The sequence below is a fragment of the Equus przewalskii genome, chromosome 7, assembly GCF_037783145.1.
Source record: "Equus przewalskii isolate Varuska chromosome 7, EquPr2, whole genome shotgun sequence".
Classification (NCBI taxonomy): Eukaryota; Metazoa; Chordata; class Mammalia; order Perissodactyla; family Equidae; genus Equus; species Equus przewalskii.
In genome coordinates this window covers 58,976,316-58,997,236 of record NC_091837.1, presented here as the reverse complement: position 1 = coordinate 58,997,236, position 20,921 = coordinate 58,976,316, and the positions used below count along the sequence as shown (strand labels likewise).

At 36.6% G+C, this 20,921-nt stretch overlaps 1 protein-coding gene across 19 annotated transcripts in view; it reads right to left on the bottom strand.

The window, feature by feature from the left end:
• The window catches only part of KIAA1328 (KIAA1328 ortholog), a 342,992-nt gene that overhangs the window by 54,781 nt on the left and 267,290 nt on the right, over window positions 1-20,921 (bottom strand). For all 19 annotated transcript variants that reach the window (XM_070629993.1, XM_008537390.2, XM_070629998.1 and 16 more), the window contains one exon: window positions 7,528-7,709. In XM_070629993.1, coding sequence (XP_070486094.1) covers window positions 7,528-7,709 — 182 coding nt within the window. The remainder of the gene's footprint in view (window positions 1-7,527; window positions 7,710-20,921) is intronic.

Below are 20,921 nucleotides of genomic sequence, written 5' to 3'. Positions count from 1 at the left end.
TATCTGAAAAACCATAGCCTTATCCAAGGTCACAGAGATCTACAGAGCTATACCTATGTTTTCTCCAATGAGTTTTATAGTTTTAACTCTTATTTTTAGGTCTTTGATTAATTTTGAGTTAATTTTTCTATATGGTGTGAGATACATAAATGATGGATCAACTTCGTTTTTCTTTTGCATGTGGATATCTAGTTGTCTCTGCACCATTTGCTGAAAAGATTATTATTTCCCTATTGAATTGTCTTGGTGCTCCCGTCAAACATTAATTGGCCAGAGATGTATGGGTTTATTTCTGGATGCTCAATTCTATTCCACTGATCTCTCTAAATAACCTATGCCAGTACCACATAGTTTTGATTACTACAGCTTTGTAGTAAGTTTTAAAGTCAGAAAGTGTCAGCCTTCTAACTTTCTTCCTCTTTTTCAAGATTATATTGGCCATTTGGAGACCCTTGCAATTTTATATGAATTTAAGGATTGGTCTTTCCATTTCTGCAAAAAATGTTTTTGGGATTTGAGTAGGGATTGCATTGCATCTGTAGGTTGCTTTGGGGAGTTTTGCCATCTTAGCAATATTAAGTCCTCAAATCCATGTCTTTCCATTTACTTAGGTCCTCTGTAAGCTGTTTCAGCAACGTTTTGTACTGTTTGGCATACCAGTCTTGCACTCTTGGTTAAATTTATTGCTAGTGTATTTTATTGTTTTGATGCCATTATAAATGGAATGGTTTTCTTAATTTCTTTTCCAGTAGTTCATTACTAATGTATAGAAACACAACTGACTTTTGTGTGTTGAATTCTATCCTGCAACTTTGCTGAATTCATTAGCTCTAAGAGTTTTTTGTGCAATTAGCTCTAATAGTTTGTTGTGCATTTTCTAGGATTTTCTATACATAAAATCATGTCATCTGCTAATACAGCTACTTTAACTTCTTCCTTTCCAGTTGGGATGCATTTTATTTCTTTTTCTTGCCATTTTGCTCTGGCTAGCACTTCCAGTACAATGTTGACTAGAACAAGCATAATTCCTTGAGAACAAGGTCTGCTCTGCTTCCTCTGGGTCCAAGTCCTCACACCTGGAACTTGGGCTGCCAGCTTACATTCTGCTGCTCTGCTGGGGAAGAGAGAAGAGCAAGGCTAAATTAAAACTCCACAAGTTCTCCTACTATGTTTCAGTGGCCTTTTTCCTGGTCAAGCATTTGCTTGGTTTCTGTAAATCTTTCACTGTCTTCTGGAGTTCTGATAAGGTTGACTGACAGTTTTCGCCAGGTTTTTCAGTGTTTCTGGGGAGGAACAAGCTCCTGGAAGTCCCTACTCTGCCATTTTTGCTGACATTCTCCTCACTCATTTATGACACTAGCATAACTCTGATACCAAAACCTGACAAGGTCATTACGAAAAAAGGATGTTACACACCAATATTTCCCAGGCAGCGTAACTCATCAAATTAACAGAATATAGAAGAAAACACATGATTATCCCAATAGGTACAGAAAAAAGATTTGATGAAATTCAACATTCATTATGATAAGGATTCTCAGCCGACGAGGTGGGAACTTTCATAACTTGACAAAAAGCATTTACCAAAAACCTACAGCTAAAATCCTACTTGATGAAAGACTGTACACTTTCTCTATGAGATCAGGAACAAAGCAAGGAAGTCCACTTTTACCATTTTCTTCTACATTGTAATGGAAGTCTTAGAGAGTATAATGAGATAAGAAAGAGAATAAAAGGCATAAAGATTAGAAAGAAAGTAGTTGTTATGAACTGAATTGTGCTCCCTCCCAGATTTATATGTTGAAGTCCTAACTTCTAGTATACTTCAGAATGCGACTATATTTGGAGAGAGGGCCCTTAAGGAGGTAATCAAGACTAAACAAGGTCATACGGGTGGGCCCTAATCCAATATGACTGGTGTCCCTTTAAGAAGCGGAAGACAGGCCAGGGATGCACGCTCACAGCAAAAAAGCCTTGTGAGGACACAATAAGACAGTCGTCTGCAAGCCAAGGAGAGAGGCCTCAGCAGGGAACAACAGGAAAGGAACCAGAGGAAACCCTGGTGAATAACAGAAGTATACTATATCTTAATTGGGTGGTGCTTCCCTGGGTATATACAACTGTCAAAGTTTATCAAACTGTACACTTAAGATATATGCAATTTTATTGTATATAAATTAAATTTCAACTAGAATAAAAGGAAATGAAAAAAACCCTCCAGTTTTCTTGACTCTCAAGGTGTTGCTGTTTTTAAGACCCCACTCTATTGCTATCTCTTTGATATTACAAATCAGTCACCGTAAGGACTTTGAAGGGACAAGTATATACATTTCTTAAATCACTAAATTATTGCAGGCAATGAGGTCAAAAGGTTTAACTGATTAGATCCTTTTTGTGGGAAAACAGGGCAATAACATATAAAGAAAAATCAATACATATGTTATATTAATTCATTTAACAAATATATAATGAACACCTATCAGATATTAAAGAACATTCTAGGAGATGGGGATACAACAACGAACACAGGGAATGCTTATATTCTAGTGGGAGAAGACACAAGATATAAAAAACAAGTAAATTATATAGTATTTTGAGATACTTCTTATGTTAAGTGAAATAAGCCAGTTAGAGAAGGACAATCTCTGTATGACTCCACTCATATGAGGAATTTAAAAATATAGACAAAGAGGGGCTGGCCCCGTGGCCGAGTGGTTAAGTTCGCACGCTCCGCTGCAGGCGGCCCAGTGTTTCGTTGGTTCGAATCCTGGGCACGGACATGGCACTGCTCATCAGACCACGCTGAGGCAGCGTCCCACATGCCACAACTAGAAGGACCCACAATGAAGAATATACAACTATGTACCGGGGGGCTTTGGGGAGAAAAAGGAAAAAAATAAAGACTTAAAAAAACAAAATGTAGACAAAGAGAACAGTTTAGTGGCTACGAGGGGATAGATGGGGTTGGGGGTGGGCATAAAGGGTGAAAGGGTGCACCTACAACACGACTGACAAACAATAATGTACAACTGAAATTTCACAAGATTGTAACCTATCATTAACTCAATAAAAATTAAAAAAAATAAGTAAATTATATAGTATTTTGAGATACTTCTTTCTATTGTAGAGGATGGAAAATGTAGAACCTCTGGTTTAAAGGACAATATATATTCCATATATAGCAACTTCAACTCTTTTTTTTTTTTGGTGAGGAAGATTGGCACTGAGATAACATCTGCTGCCAATCTTCCTCTTTTTGCTTGAGGAAGACTGTCCCTGAGCTGACATCTGTGCCAATCGTCCTTCATTTTTTGTATGTGGAATGCCACCACAGCATAGCTTGATGAGTGGTGTGTAGGTCTGTGTCCAGGAACCAAACCCATGAACCCTGGGCCACCAAAGTGGAGCATGCGAACTTAACCACTATACCACCAGGCTGGTCCCAGCCACTTCAACTCTTAATGCTAGTCTCTTGCATTTGAATTCCTTTTTTGAGTGAACTGGGCAGAACAATTTAATCTACATGTCTGGGTTTATTCATAGTCCTGTACTATGCTTGTCTTCTGTGTTCTGTTGATAAAGGCATCAACTTAACGAACCTTTTACCTGAGACTTCTGGAAATCAGTAGTAACATATTGTGGTACCTTTTCCAGTGATTGAACATATAATAATAACAATGATGCTAATAATAAAAGACACATAAGTAAATGTTCCTTAGAGGCAAGATGGAAATAGTTTCTGTACTTTGGATACTCCAACTTGTTTACTTTTTAATTTTTTGCTGAGGAAGATTCATTCTGAGGTACCATCTGTTGCCAATCGTCCTCTTTTTCACTTGAGGAAGATCCACCCTAAGCTAAGATCTGTGGCAATCTTCTTCTATTTTGTATGTGGGTCACCACAACAGCATGGCCGCTGACAAGTGTTGTAAGTCCATGCCCAGGAACCGAACCCAAGCTGCTGAAGCGGAGCGTGCCAAACTTAACCACTAGGGAATGGAGCTGGCCCTGTTGTTTATTTCTTTAATCACGTCACCTATGTCAATCCATTATGGGTTACAAAGAACACTCACATCATTGCAAGCACAGGCTCATTTAGAGGAACAACTAGGAGCTTCAGAGATTATTCCTCACTTCAGATGAGTCTACAAGAATCCTCTTCCAGTGAAAGAAAAATGTGTTTGGGAGCTCCTCAGGGAGCCTCAACAAATGACAGCTGCTGTATATTATATTACCTAAAAAACCCGAAGACAAAATGAAGGGCAAGGTCAATACTATCAGGTAGAGCCAAATTACTCTAGGTTCAGCCTCTCTCAAACTCTCTCAAAGATTTAAGGTGATTCAGAGATCAATGAAAGAGGAACAGACAGGAGGTAGCTTCAAATGTAGTTGGGCTTCGGAATGGCTTTAGCCTGACTTAGGAACAGGTAGTGCCAAGCCCCGAGGTCTAAGCTTTTGATTCCCGAATGTGTGTGCTCAGTGGCCTCAGAGCCTCTGCTAGCCCATCAGCATAAGGGGAAAAAAATGCTCCCAGATTCTAAGGCTCTTATAGAAGAGAATCAGTGATGGTTCTGGAAGAGGAGGTTCTAGGCAAGCTAGGAGAGAATAGAAACACTGCTGCACAGGGAGGAAAAAAGACAAATGAAGACTGGGTATTTCCAGATTTATGCCTTTGGCTTAAAAGTTCTTGACTCAAGTTTAGATTTTCCTAAGCAATGTCTCCTTGATCCACATAGCTCAACAAAAGCAACTAAAATAGAACTTTCCAAGCATTGATGACTGAAAAACAATTTACATTTTAAGCATAATTCTGACAATACTGTGCACATTTTTGCAATCATGACACTGTTTCCTGAGACAAGAATCGTGTCTTTTTTACATGTTTAGTATTAATAAAGGTGACAGAATAGTGAGGAGCAGACAAGAGGTAAAGGAGTAGGAGACTGATAATAAAGATTAATGGTCCTGCAGTAAAGGTCCTATGTAGGACTTTATGATTAAAGGACAACAAAAGATATAAAACATAAGAAAAGAATTTAAAAAAATTCAGACACACTAAAGAGGGGAAAGCAATTAAGGAGATACTAAACCGAGCAGTGTAACTCAGGCAATTAGTGCTAGGTCATCAGCCTCATGATAAACAGGTGTCCACACCCTTGCAGCACACCTTGGAAAGTCCGTCTCCCATTCGGTGGGTGCCACAGCAAATGCCAATGCAGCAACTTTGCCCTGTACTGTAATCTGTGTAAACCTCTGCAATGGGCAGAATGGCTCCAGGGGGCAGCTTCAGCTACCTCAATGATCAGGTATACCACTGCCAAGGGCTCCAAATTAGAATGAGAGAAAAATACAAGACAGCCTTTCTAATGACTAGGAAAAAAAGTTAATAATTCCTGTGAATATTTTAAAACAAAACTCTTTTAAAAAGATGAAAAAGTTTCTATTTTCTTCACTGCAACACTACAACCCCTCCCCCCAAAAACGGAAGAGGAAAAAAAAAAAGCTAATGAAAAAAATAAAACCATCAGTGAAAACTGTTCCTGAAAACTTCGCCAGAATTGTAACAGCTTTCTCTTGGTTAAATTGATTGGTGGAGCAACATTATAAAATCACTATTAGGATTCACTGTGCACAACGGAAAGTGCTGAAATGTCAGCATTTCTGAACCCCTGTTAGTCAAAAATGATTTTGTTTCAAATTAGAAATTGATTTTTTTGGACACAAGCCCTTTCCAGGCTTCTGGCTTCTGTAACTGGGCCTGGGAGAGATTAAACCTCTACCGCGGCAAGGACTGGCCTGATGATGCTTTTATCAAAGTGCCTTTTCACTGGATGCTTTCTAATGTTGCTGTGCTCTTAACCAATACCAGAAGTTATTCGTCCGTTTGCTATTACACTACATTTTTCTCATTTTGCTGTTTTATTTTAGTGCTGACATACAACACAAATTTGTTAACAGAAGCCTACGCTAAGTCTTGCAGCAGAACCACCACACCCATTGTGACTGCTTCTCCACTCTCCAAAGTACAAAGTAAGAGTTTCCCATCTCTGAAGGACTACTAACCGAGAAAGTAAAGAAGATTCTATCTCGGATACTGAGGCTCCTCAATTTCATTTTTGTTTCTGGTAGCAAAGCCTGAAAAGACAAAAGTTGTTCTAAGTTGTCCTAAAGGCAGTGGCGGTCTGCAGAACTTCTGCCACATGTCAAACAAAATGTACTTTTGCTTTTGTTTCAAATTGTGGATAGCCTCTCTTCTGAAGTTTGGACTAATTATCATCTCTCAATTGTCTGGGAGAGGATTAAACAATTTCTAGATTAATCATAGTTAAAACCAAAAGACATGACAAAGCTGGCAGCTGATAAGGAAAGACAGGGCGTAGCACACCTGCAAGATCTTCTCAGAAAGCAATGCCCGTTGCTCAGATAAATAAATGTGAGAGTGGCTAGAGAGATTATGAAAAGTTGGTTTCTTAAGATCAGAGGTGGGCAGGTGCCAGCCCAGTGAAAAAAGAGGTAAATAAGAAGGGAATCAGGGGCCGGCCCCGTGGCCGAGTGGTTAAGTTTGCATGCTCCGCTTCAGCGGCCCAGGGTTTCGCTGGTTCGGATCCTGGGCGCAGACATGGCACCATTCGTCAGGCCACACTGAGGCAGCATCCCACATGACACAACTAGAAAGACCCAGAACTAAAACATACAACTATGTACTGGGGGGATTTGGGGAGAAAAAGCAAAAAAAAAAAGAAGGGAATCAGGGTTAATGACTGTGAGTAAGATGACTGGGAAAGAGGCATGAGCAGCAGAGGGCTCCAAGACCTTCTTTGGCCCTTTGTCTTCTGCGTATCTCTTCTGTACAATGAACCTCAGACTTGTTCCACTCTGCTCCAAAGTCCTCCCCTCAATAATTCCAGAAGAGAATGAGCCAAAAGCCACTCCAGAAGCAACTGGGAAACAATTAAATTTGACTGCTTCACTCAATATTTCACACAGTTATTTATAATTGATTTCTTTAAAAATATCTATGACATATATCATAGGAAGAATTATTGGCACTTAAAAGACTGCTAGGCAATATATGCTTAGGACTTATGAGGTTTTGTTTTAGCCGCAATGTAGAACTATCCATGACCTCTCCTCCACTCTCCCCATATTTCCAGTTAATTGATTAACTGTAGTTAGAATTTATATTCCCAGCAGATTTATGTTCAATTTCTTGTCCTCTTTACTCACTTTGAACATTATTTTGTGTCTATGACCATACTTACTGCTGAATAATTCTTACAGTTTGCTGCTTGCAAGAAGAGGGACAAATTGGGTCGTTTCTCACGTGAGTATTCTAAGAGAAATGCTGATGCAATTCACTGACGCGGTAGATGTGCTACCTCTGGCCTTGCAGGCACGTGTCAGTTTGTAACATATGTAACTCATGCTCAGGTTGTAGGAAATCATCTGGAGTTCACGACTAACAGCCAACAACAACCACCTGCTGCCAAAAGTTTCTCATTTTGCTACTACATGTGCTAAGCTTACCTCTCTGGGGTCGACATGTATCTTTCTTTTGACATGTCCACAGGGCATCATCTTCCATATGTGACTGAAACCCAACTGTCTTCTTCTCACTTCTATTCTCTCCACTGTTAGTGGACTCTGGGTAGTTTCTGATGGATGGTGATGTTCCAAGCAGCCAGCCATCACATTTTGACTTCAATAAACTGAAAAGGACAAACATGAATGAACTGTGGATAGCACAGAAGGGGGTACAGATCACACAAAGGCAGATAAATTCAGCATGAGTTGAAATGCAATCCATGGCAGTAAGAACTTTCTTTTTCTTCTTACTTTTATTGAAGTATAATTTAAATAATTTACTGAAGGTTTATTTTGTGTCCTGCCACAAAAATTTTGGAGAGTAAATGGTCTTTATCTTCAAAAAGCCTACATTTGGAGCTGGGGAAATGAGACTCAGATCCATGAACTGCTAAGAAAGCCACAGAGTATGACTCAAAACCAGAATATCTACAGAAATAAAAAGTATGCTAAAATAAGACTTGCATAACTAAAATGTTTCTAAGTACTAAAAATGAACCTTCGGGATTAAAATATCACCAATTTGCTTCAAAATGCATTTGTGTTTGTCATTTTCAATTGTTATCATATTTCTTATGTACCTAGAGTATGTAAGGAGTAGTACAATAGCGCACGTGGAAGAATTAGTCTCTGTCCTCACATAATTTCATTATAAAGTCAACAAGGCAAATACGGAGTGAAGCGAATTTTAATGAAAATAAACAAATGCACATATGCTTTTCTAATAAACTGTGTTCCCACCATTAGCACATTTTCTCTTATAACAGTTCATTTTTTAGAGAGATGTTCTGATGATGTATATTCCTTACTATTCCTCCAGCCTTTTCCTTCTAACTTAAGTTCACCACAGACTCATGACATTTTGGTTTTGTCTTCCCCATGCCCATAAACAATGTGAAAATTAAAATAAAAAAAGAGGACTTTTCCTCAAAAAGTAAGATTTCAAAAGTTAAGATGTTTAAACTCCCCAGAAGCAGAGGTAATCTCTAGATAAGAACAAGTTGATAGAGTATTACTGGATCCATTACTAATCACAGATGGCCCTTGACCAGGATTCAAATTATGTAAACCCTTCAAAGTATTGGGCTTCTGATTTGTGTTGATCAGGATTTTTAATAATGTTTGCTCTTATCATAATTTATTAATAAAAACCAAGAAATTAAATGGCTTTATGTTCAGAATGATATAAGGAAAACAAAAACTATTGGCACTATGGCTTTATATGGGCATAAGGCAATATATTAAATTTGCGTTCTTTAAAAAATTTTTTTTTACCAGAACCCAGGATCACTTCCCATGTGGACCCATCAGCGGATGTATATCTTAGCTCATATAACTTCTTATTCATGAGACAGGAAAATAGAATAAAACTACCTCACTGTGAATGTAAGGTAAATTTACCTCAACCCAGAAGCCAAAAACCCAGGCAAATGCAATGAAAAGTCAATGTGACCAAGACAACTGGCTTCCCCCAAATTCATTCATTCTCTGTTCAGCTGAGCTCCCGGTACTAGTTAATGCTGATCACGTTCAATACTGATTGCTTCCTGCTTCTTTACCCCATTTTACATAGAAACTTTTCTGTACCTTTATTCCAAACCCTATCCTGGGAATCCTCTATCTCAACAGCGGACTTGGCTTTTAATTTCCCTAAAATAAAGATGGCTATATTAAAATTTTCTCCTTTCATTTGCATTTATTTCCATCTTTATTCATCTACTATTCCTTTTAATGTCTCAGAAGAAAATTATACCTTTGTTCATACTCTTGATACCATTGACCTATGCTGTGTCCACGGCCTCTCAATGATCTCTTTTTCTTTTTTTTCTTCTTCTGCCCAAAGACCTCCACTACATAGCTGTATATTGTAGTTTTAGATCCTTCTGGCTCTACTGTGTGGGACACTGCCTCAGCATGTCTTGATGAGCAGTGCTAGGTCTGTGGCCAGGATCTGAACCGGCAAAACCCTAGGCCCCCAAAGCAGAGGACACGAACTTCACCACTCAGCCACCGGGCGGGCCCCAATCTCTTTTTCTTATAATTTACAAACTCCTCCTCCTCTCAACTGGTTTCTTTCCTAGGATTATAAACTGGATTGAACTTCCCATTAAAAATCAAAACCTAAACCTAAAACCAAAAACTCTTCCCTTAAGTGGGAAAGCATAATACTACTTAGTGTCAGTGAGGGTGTGGGGACAACAGCATCTTAACACACTTACTGAAGGAACTGAAAATTGGTATAGCCTTTTGGTGGGTGATTTGTCAACACAAAATAAAAATGCACCTACTGTCCTAATAATCCTACTTTTAAGAAGTTATCCTACAGAATTACATATACAACAGCATAAGAATAACTACACAAACAACAGCATGAGAATATTTGTTTAAGGATGGTCATTGCAGAATTATTTGTAACAGTGAAAAACTGAAAGCAAATATTCAATAGGAGGAGTAAATAAACAACAGTACATCCATCATAAAGAATACTCTTCAGCCGTTAAAAAGAATGTGGTAGTTTTCTATACTACCATAAAGAAACTGAATGAACACTATTAAATAAGAAAAAAAAAGCAATTTGCCGTAATAGAATGTATAATGTGATCTCATTTTTGTAAAAACAAAAATATATAAAAAATATTTTTAATTTCTGGATGGATAAATACCAAACCAGAGAAGAGAAGTAGAAATGGAGTGACTGAGGGAGAGATTTTTATAATTTAATTTATATGCTTCTGAATATTTCATTTCTTCCAATAGGCATGTACTTTTGTAATTAAAAAACAAAAACTTTTACCATCTTCTTTACATTACCAACTTCTCTCTCCTTCACTTCTCTGCCAAACTTCTATAAAAGAGTAATTAATTTTAACAGACATGCCTACTAAAACAATTTTTGAAGAACAAATATAGTGACCTTTTCTCTTCCAACAATCTTGTTTGTTCCTGGACCACTTCACAGCAATTGGCTCCTTTCTTAAAACTTTTTTCTTTGGACTTTATAACGTATGATCTTGACTGTTTTTCTAGTTTTAGGAGGCTTCTACTCATATTCTTTTACTGGGAACTCTTCTGCTTCCTTCCTCTTAAATGCAGGCATTCCTGAAGATTCCGTCCTTTCCTTCTTTCTCAGTGAACCTTGCCACACAACTCTACCTTCAGGTATGATTTCTAAAGAGATTCTTCCAGCCCACAGCGCTCTCCAAAACAGCTCGTCTGACCAAGTATCTGGTGAAACATTGTGAAGGGATGTCTTGTCATACCTCCCAAACCAACTCATGATGAAGCAATGCATTATCTTTACCTGAAACCAGTTCCTTCATCTGTTTCTATTCTCATTTAATGACACCATGATTCTCTCAGTCACTCATATGAAAAACATCAGTTATCTCAACTTTTGCTTTCCTTGTTCCTGTTCAATAAATTGCCAAATCAATCATTCCTTTATACAGTAATGTGTTGCTTAACAATGGGGATACATTTTGAGAAATGTGTGGTTAGGCAATTTCATCATTGTATGAACATCATTGAATGTACTTACACAGACCTAGATGGTATAGCCTACTACACACCTAGGCTACATGGTACTAATCTTACGGGACCACTGGTGTATATGTGGTTGTTGTTGACTGAAACTGAAATGTTGTTATGTGGCGCATGGCTACATATTCATCAGATATTTATTGAGGGGACACTCTGTGGGCTTCATTATGTGCTATGGGGCCTGGGTGGGCAAATACAGAAAACAACTATTTGTTGAGCACTTGATATATGCTAGGCACTCGATATGCAAACATGAGCAAGACCTGGTTCCTGTTCTCCAAGTGATTTTAGTGGTGGAGACAGAGAAACAGATCTTTTTAAATATGATATGATACATGCTACGATTCAGGAATACAGGGTATTAATCAGAGCACGAAGACAAGGCTTCTAACTCTATCTACATAACGGAAAGGAAATTCCTGAAGAATTCAAACTAAATTTTGGAGGATAAGCAGGGGGATAAGGAAGGGTGGACATATGTTCTAGGCAGAAGAAAACAGCATAAGCAAATATATCAACAAGAAAAACTTCACCATATATTTTGGGGAGAAGTGGAAGATGAAGAAGGATAGGAATAGTTCACATCATGAAAGGTTTGGCTTCTCATGTCAAGACGTGTGGCAAGGCAGAGTCACTGAAAGGCTCTAAGGGGAAAAATGACACAATCCAACAGGAATTTATGAAAAATTACTCTAGCACCATTTAGAGAATGGGCTGAAAGAAGCTGGATGAGCGGAAGGCTGCTGAAACAGCTCTGATAAGACATGATGAGGGTCTGAAATAGAGAAGCACTAGTGGGAATGGAAAGGAGATAGCTCTTAAAACATAGGATTTAAAATTGGCAGAACTTGATACGTGTTTGAATATGAAAAGCGAGGGAGAAAAAGGAGTTGAGGATGATTGGCAGAATTATTTGTGGATAAACAATACAGAGAAGGTTTGGGGAGGGTGGGAGAAATTAACTGTAGCTTGAGATGCCTATGGAACATCCGGGAAGATATTTCAAGAAAGCAATTGAACCAATGACTCTACAGCTTTTTGCTAGTTGGCTGAGTGACTTCAGGGTGGTGGGGCTCAGAGACAGAGTTGAAGAAGTATATGGTTCACTTTCAATTTTCTTGATGAAGGACAAGGTAAATTTATTCTTGTGAGTGAAAGAAATGGGTATTGAGGAGAGGGTGAAAGTTTGGAGTACGTATTGAGGGAATTCAAGATAAAAATGACACAGAACAAGGAAAAGGTTGTCCTGAAATGTTGAAGGCCTAACAATTAGAAATTATAAATTTGTATCAGGGCTCAGGTGCACAGATGTAGAAGCAGAGAAAGCGTGAAAGCCTGATACAGGGTTAGGATTTTATTGGGAGGGTGCAGCAGATTGGTGGTCAAGGTTCAAACTCCAACATCCTGCACCAATACAGTCCCCAGTATGAAAGCCCTCCCCACCTGCACAAGCTCTGATGTTCTGTGCCAAGCTGCCCCTTCTGTGGAGCAGGTTCTCACACCTCATGATCAAATTAACCTGGGGATATGATGCGAGGTACGGATCAAGGTTCATTTTTTTCAGTATCTATATCCAGTATATCCAGCATTATTTGCTTAAAAGACTTTCCTTTTTCCAAAGAACTGCTTGGTACTTTTTTAAAAAAGCAGTTGAATATATGAGTGTGTGGTTCCATTTCTGGACTCTCTTCTGTCCCACTGACCTATTTATCTATCTTAATGTGAATGCCAACTTGTATTAATTACATAAATTAAAAAAAATTTTATTGAGGTCATAATAGTTTTTAACATTGTTAAATTTCAGTCGTACAGTATTATTTGTCAGTTCCTACATAAATGTTCCCCTTTACTCCTTATGCCCACCCCCAACCCCCTTCCCCTCTGGTAACTACTAAACTGTTCTCTTTGTCCCTGTGTTAGTTTATCTTCCACATATGAGTGAAATCATATGGTATTTGTCTTTCTCTGTCTCGCTTATTTCGCTTAACATAATACCCTCAAGTTCCATCTATGTCATTGTGAATGGGACGATTTTGTCTTTTTTTATGTCTGCATAGTATTCCACTGTATATATATACACCGTATCTTCTTTATCCAATCACCAGTCAGGTACTTGGGCTGCTTCCATGTCTTGGCTATTGTGAATAATACTGCAACAAACATAGAGGTGCATAAGTTTCCTTGAATTGTTGATTTCAAGTTCTTTGGATAAATACCCAGTAGTGGGACAGCTGGGTTGTATGGTATTTCTATTTTTAATTTTCTGAGAAGTCTCTATACTGTTTTCCATACTGGCTGCACCAGTTTGCATTCCCATCAGCAGTGTATGAGGGTTCTTTTTTCTCCACAACCTCTCCAACATTTGTTATTTTTGTCTTGGCAATTATAGCCATTCTAACGAGTGTAAGGTGATATCTTAGTGTAGTTTTGATTTGCATTTCCCTGATGATTAGTGATGTTGAACATCTTTTCATGTGCCTATTTGCCATCTGTATATCTTCTTTGGAAAAATGTCAGTTCATATCCTCTGCCCATTTTTTGATCGTGTTTTTGTTGTTGTTGTTGTTGAGTTGTGTGAGTTCTTTATATATTTTGGAGATTAACCCTTTGTCAGATATATGATTTGAAAATATTTTCTCCCAGTTGATGGGTTGTCTTTTCATTTTGTTCCAGGTTTCCTTTGCCTTGCAGAAGCTCTTTAGCCTGATGAAGTCCCAGTTGTTTATTTTTCCTATTGTTTCTCTTACTGGAGTAGACACGGTACTTGAAAAGATCCTTGTAAGACCAATATCAAAGAGCGTACTGCCTATATTTTCCTCTAAGAGTTTTATGGTTTCAGGTCTTACCTTCAAGTCTCTGACCCATTTTGAGTTAACTTTTGTGTATGGTGAAAGATAATGGTCTACTTTCATTCTTTTGCATGTGGCTGCCCAGTTTTCCCAACACCATTTATTGAAGAGACTTTCCTTTCTCCACTGTATATTCTTAGCTCTTCTGCCGAAGATTAGCTATCCATAGATGTGTGGGTTTATTTCTGGGCTTTTAATTCTGTTCCACTAATTTGTGTGTCTGTTTTTGTATCAGTACCATGCTGTTTTGATTACTATTACTTTGTAGTGTATTTTAAAGTCAGGGATTGATTACACAACCTTTAGTTACATACCTAAAATTAGGTAGCATAAGTCTTTCAGTTTAATCTTTTATAACAGCAAAGACTGTCTTTACTATTCTAGGCCCTTCATATTGCTATGTAAATTTCAGAATGTTTGCCAATTTCCATAACAGTATGCTGGCATTTTGACTGAAACTGTATTGAATCTATGCTTCAATTTGGAAAAAACTGGTATCTTAACAATATTGAGTGTTCCAATTCAAGAACATGGTATATCTTTCTATTTATTAAATTTTCTTAAATTTGTCTCAGTAGTATTTTGTAGTGATCAATGTAGAGATTTTGTATATTTTTTGTTAAGAACTTCTAGGTATTTGATGGTTTTTGATGCTACTGTAAACCTTTTCTTTTATTTTATATTCTGTGTTTTTTTTTATCTATTGCTATATGATAGCAAATTGTGATATATAGAAATAAAATGGGGGCTAGCCCCATAGCCGAGTGGTTAAGTTCGCGCACCCTGCTTCAGTGGCCCAGGATTTCACTGGTTTGAATCCTGGGCGTAGACATGGCACTGCTGGTCAAGCCATGCTGAGGCAGCATCCCACATGCCACAACTAGAAGGACCCACAACTAAAACACACAACTACGTACCAGGTGGGTTTGGGAGAAAAAGGAAAAATAAAGTCTAAAATTGATTTTTATACATTGGACTTGATCTTGAATTCTGTGAGTGTGTTAAATTCACTTAATTCTAGCAGCTGTTTTCTATAGGTTCCTTAGGCTATTTCTATATAGACAGTTATGTGATGAGAACAACGACAATTTTACTTGTTTCTTTCCGATATTTTTCACGCCTGATCACACTAGCTAGGACCTCTGGTACAATATTGAATAGAAGTGGTAAGAGTGGACATCCTACCTTATTCCTAAAAGTATTCATCATTAAAGAGATGTATCTTTGTCTATACCCTCTATTAGATTTCTAGTTTGATGAGTAATTTTTCTTCCTATAATGAATGAGCATTGGAAAACTTATGTTAAATGCTTTTTCTGCATCCATTTGGGATGATAGTTTTCTTCTTTATTATGTTAATGTGGCAAATCACATTGACTGATTTTCAAATGTTAAGCCAACTTTGCATTCCTGGGATAAATTTTACTTAATCAAGCTGTATTATCCTTTTTGTGTATTCTCGGATAATATTTTGTTAAGGAAATTTTTTGTTTTGCATTTACATTCATGAGGAAGATTGGTCTGCCATTTTCTTTTCTTCTAAGGCTTCTACCTGGTTTAGGTCTCACAAAAGGAATTGGGGAAATTTCTTTCTTCCTCTGGTCCAGCAGTTCTCAAATGGGGTAGAAGAAGAGGATTTTGCCACATAGGGGACATTTAGCAATGTCTGGAGAGGGCTTTGATTGTCACAATGGGGGGGGGGGGATTGCTATTGCCATCTGATGGGTAGGAGACAGGGATGCTGCTAAACATCCTACAATGCAAACAACAGTCTCTCCCCACCCCCACCATGAAAGATTATTATCTGGTCCAAAATGTCAATAATGCCGAGGCTGAAAAACTCTGTTTTAGTCTCTGAAAGAATTTGCGTAAGATTGATATTATTTCTTATTTAGATGTTGGGTAGAATTTACAAGTGAAGTTTTATGGGTCTGTAGTTTTATTTATGGGAAGTTTCTTTTTTTTTTTTTTTTGAGGAAGATTAGCCCTGAGCTAACTACTGCCAATCTTCCTCTTTTTTGCTGAGGAATACTGGCCCTGAGCTAACATCCATGCCCATCTTCCTCTATTTTCATACGTGGGATGCCTACCACAGCATGGCTTTTGCCAAGCAGTGCCATGTCTGCACCCAGGATCCAAACCGGTGAACCCCAGGCCACTGAGAAGCGGAACGTGCGAACTCAACCACTGTGTCACTGGGCTGGCCCCTGGGAAGTTTCTTAAATAGAAATTAAATTTCTTTAACAGATACAGGGCTATTAAGATTTTCTACTTTTTTTCTGGTAACAGTTTTGGTATATTGTCAGTTTCAAGGAATTTATAATATTTAAGTTGCCAAATGTACTTCAAAGAATTGTTCAAAATAATTCTTAATTACTTTTTGAAATATTGTTAGAATCTACGGTGATCTCTTCTTTTTCATTCCTGATATTGGTAACTTGTTTTCCTCTCTATAGTAGATTGATCATCTTGAAAAGGCTTATTAATTTTATTTACATTTTCAAAGACTCAGCTTTTGGCTTTGTAGATTTTTTCTATTGCTTCTTTTCATTTTCACTGCAAGAATTACCAAAGAATGGCTGCTACAAGCTTGAAAGCAGGACAGAAATATAGAAATCCTACAAACTGGGTAATGCTGGGAGAAATTGGAGTTCTGACACAGAATGGTAAGATACTGTTAATGTCCTCAACTTCAGCTGAGACATCAGAAAGTCCACATCCTAGACAAGGGCTTACTGTAAACCTCTAACCAAGCCTAAAATCAAGATGACAAAATAGACAGGGAGGAAGGGGTTTGGAGATTGAGTCTTAGCAATTTAGAATGGCTTGGGAAACATCCTGGGCTTTCCAGAGATCCCCCCTCACAAAGCATATAATCAAACCAATCCAAGTTCAAGGTGATTTAATTACCTTGAATTAAAGCAGGTAATTAAATTGCTGAGAAAGAGCAAAAATCAACACTTTTCAGAAAATAATAAAATCCACATCTCTGAATGTATTAGCCATAATATCCAGGATACAATACAAATTGTCAGACACAAAAGAAAGAAAACAATGTGACCCATAGTTAAGAAAAAAAAATCAATTAAAATCAACCAAACATGGCCCAAATATTGGACTTAGCAGATAAAGACTTTATGTAAATCAGCTATTATAAATATGTTAATGGATATAAAGGAAAACATGTCTTTATGGATGAACAGACAGGCAGTCACAGAAGAGAGATAGAAACTCTAAAAAAGAATCAGATGGAAATTCTAGAGCTGAAAACTACAGTGGTTGAAATAAAAATTGGAAAAACAGAGATGAAAGATCAAAGAGTAAGTGAATTTTACGACAGAATCAACAGAAATGACGCAATTTGAAGAACATGGAGAAAAACACTGAAGAAAAATGATCAGTTTCAGGGATCTTAGAGACAATGTTAAGCTGTTTCAGAAACATAATTAAAGTCACAGAAGAAGAGACAGAAAATAGGATAGAAAAAAATTGAAAAAATCTATTTTAAAGAAATAATGGCAAAATATTTCCCAAATTTGATGAAAAACATTGACCCATAGATCAGTCAAACTGTTGAAAACCAAAGATAAAGAGAATCTTGAAAACAATCAGATAAAAATGTCGACCACTAAAGAAGAATAATGGTCTTGACAGTTAACTTCTCAGCAGAACAATGAGGGCCAGAAGATAGTAGAACAATATCTTTAAAGTGCTGAAAGGAAAAAAAAAAAAACCCCTGTCATCCCAGAATTCTGTATCTCATGAAAATACCCTTCAAAAATGGAGAAATAACATTTTCAAACAAACAAAAACAGGGAAAATTTGTTGCCAGCAGACTTGTACTACAAGAAATAATAAAATGTATTTCAGGTTGAAAGAAAATGACACCAGATGGAAACCTGGATCTATAGCAAGAAATGATGAGTATCAGAAATACTACATATGTGAATAAATACAAAAGTCTGTATTTTCTTGTTTTTGTCTTAATGTCATTAAAAGATATATGAATGTTTAAGGCAAAAATGAGAACACTTATTATGGGATTTATAATGCACTGAGCTGTCATGTATATGACTATAATATTACAAAGAATGAGAAGGTAAATATACCTATACAACAGAAAAATTCTTACATTCTACATAAAATGGCACAGTATTAGTACTACATAGACTTTAATAAACTAGGGAAACATATTGTAATCCCTAGAGAAATCACTAAAAAAAATACAAGGAAGTATAGCTAATAAAATAAGAGAAATAAAAAGAGAAAATTGGAAAAAAATTTTTTTATTATTTTCCCTTCCCCCCCAAAAAAAGCAGAGAAGGAGAAATAGAAGAAAAAAGAATAGATGAGATTAACAGAAAGGAGAAAAAAAGCAAAATGTTAGACCTACATCCAACAGCATCAACAATTAAATTAAATGAATTAAACACAAATTATACGGAAGAGATTGTCAGACTAGAGAAAAATGTAGAACCTAAACCATATGCTGTTTACAAGAGTCATACTTCAAATATAAAAGAATAAATAGGTTGGCATAAAAGGATGGAAGAAGATCTGTCATGCAAACAGTACACATGGAAGGCTGGAGTGGTTATATAATATCAAATAAAGTAGACATTAAGAAAAAGAGTAGGGCCGGCTCCGTGGCCAAGTGGTTAAGTTCGCGTGCTCCGCTGCGGCGGCCCAGGGTTCGGATCCTGGGCGCGGAGGTGGCACTGCTCGTCAGGCTACATTGAGGCAGCGTCCCACATCCCACAACTAGAAAGACCTGCAACTAAGATATACAACTGTGTACAGGGGGGGTTTGGGGAGATAACGCAGGAAAAAAAAAAAAAAAAGATTGGCATCAGTTGTTAGCCCAGGTGCCAACCTTAAAAAAAAAAAAAAAAAGAAAAAAGAAAAAGAGTACTACCAGAGATAAAGAGAAACATTTCATTGTGATTAAAGGGCAAATCATCAGACACACATAACAATCCTAAATACATATGTATCTAACAGAGTTTCAAAATACACATAGCAATACTGATAGACTAAAGGAAAAAGTATATGAATTTATAATAATATCTGAAGATTTTATCAACAGATAGGAAAAAAAGACAAAAATTCAGTGGGTTAGAGGAGAATTGAGTAACACTACTAATCAATTTGATTGACATATACAGAAGATTACACTCAAGAGCAGAATATACATTTTTAAAAGTGCACATGGAAGAATATTAACCAAGATAGATAGTATGTTAAGCCACAAAACATATTTCAGTATATTTCAAAAGAATGAAATCTCATAGAGTATGTAATTTGACCACAATGGAGTTAAATTAAAAATAAAAAACAAGGTATCTAGAATAACTTCAAGTATTTGGAAGTTATGTAACATACTTCCAAACAACCTATAGGTCAAAAAAAATCACAAAAGAAATTAGTAAATATTTTTAAATGAATGATAATAAAAATACAATGTATCAAGATTTGAGGGATACAGAAGCAGTACTTAGAGGGAAAACAACTTAACTGCTTGTATTAGAAAAGAAGGCAAGTTTAAGATCAATGATATAATGTTCCATCTTATGAAGCTAGAGAAAAAAAGAGCAAAGCAGATATAAACTAAGTACAAGGAAGGAAACAATGAAGAGCAGAAATCAATGAAATAGACAAACAATAGAAACACAAAAGTTGGCCCTTTGAAAATATTAATAAAATTGATAAACTTCTTACTAAGACAAACTATGACAAATAGAAAACTCAACTTACAAATACCAGATATCAGAGGGGATATCACTATAGATTCTACAGATAGTAAAAGAATATTAAGGATATTTCATGAACAATTTTATGCCACTATATTCAATAACCAAGATGAAATAAAATGCACAGACTTCTTGAAAAATATAACTTGTTAAAACTAATTCAAGAGGAAACAGAAACTATGACTAGCCTCATATCTATTAAAGAAATTGAATTCATAATCAAACCATTCCCACAAAGAAAACCGACCAGATAGCTTCGTTTCACTTGTAAATTTTATCACATTTAAGGAAGAAATATTACTAATCTTACAGAAGTTTCGGTAAATAGGAGGCAACACTGCTCAACTCATTTTATGTTACCATGTGACACCAAAACTTAAGTTATTACAATAAAGGAATACTACAAACTAGTATCTCTCATGAACAAAGACACACAATTCCTTAACAAAATATTAGCAAATTGAATCCAGCAATATATAGGAAGGTACTACATCACGGCCAAATGACTATTTTTCCAAAATGCAATGTTGGCTTAACATTAAAAAATAAATGCATGTAAATCATCACATTAAAAGAATAAAGGAGCAAAACCACATGACTAGATCAATAAATACAGAAAAAGCATTTGACAAAATTCTGACAAAAACTCTCAGCAAACTAGGAATAAAAGAGAACTTACTTCAATCTAATAAAGGGCATCTACCAAAAATCTATATTTAACATTACAGTTATTAGTGAATTATTGAATGTTGTTTCCTTGAGAGAAAAGCAAGAACGTCTTCTTTAACTACTTCTATCCAATATTGTATTGGAAGTTCCAGCCAATGAATAAAGCAAGAATAAGAAATAAAAGATATAAAGCTTGGAAAGGCATAACTAAAGCTGTTATTATTCACAGGCAATGTGACTGTAAACTTGAAAATCCCAAGGAGCCAAAAAAACCCCCCAAAACCAAAAAAACAAAAACGAACCAATCAAACAAAACCCTGCCAGAATATGTGCATTTAGCAAGATTGTAGTATACAAGGTAAATATTCAAAAATCAATAATCTTTCTACATACCACCAATAAATTCAAAGAAAAGTGCGCAAGACTGTTATGTTGAAAACTACATGGTATTACTGAGTTAAATTTTAAAAGATCTAAATAAATTCAGAGATACACCAACTTCATGTGTTGGAAAACTCAATATTTTTAG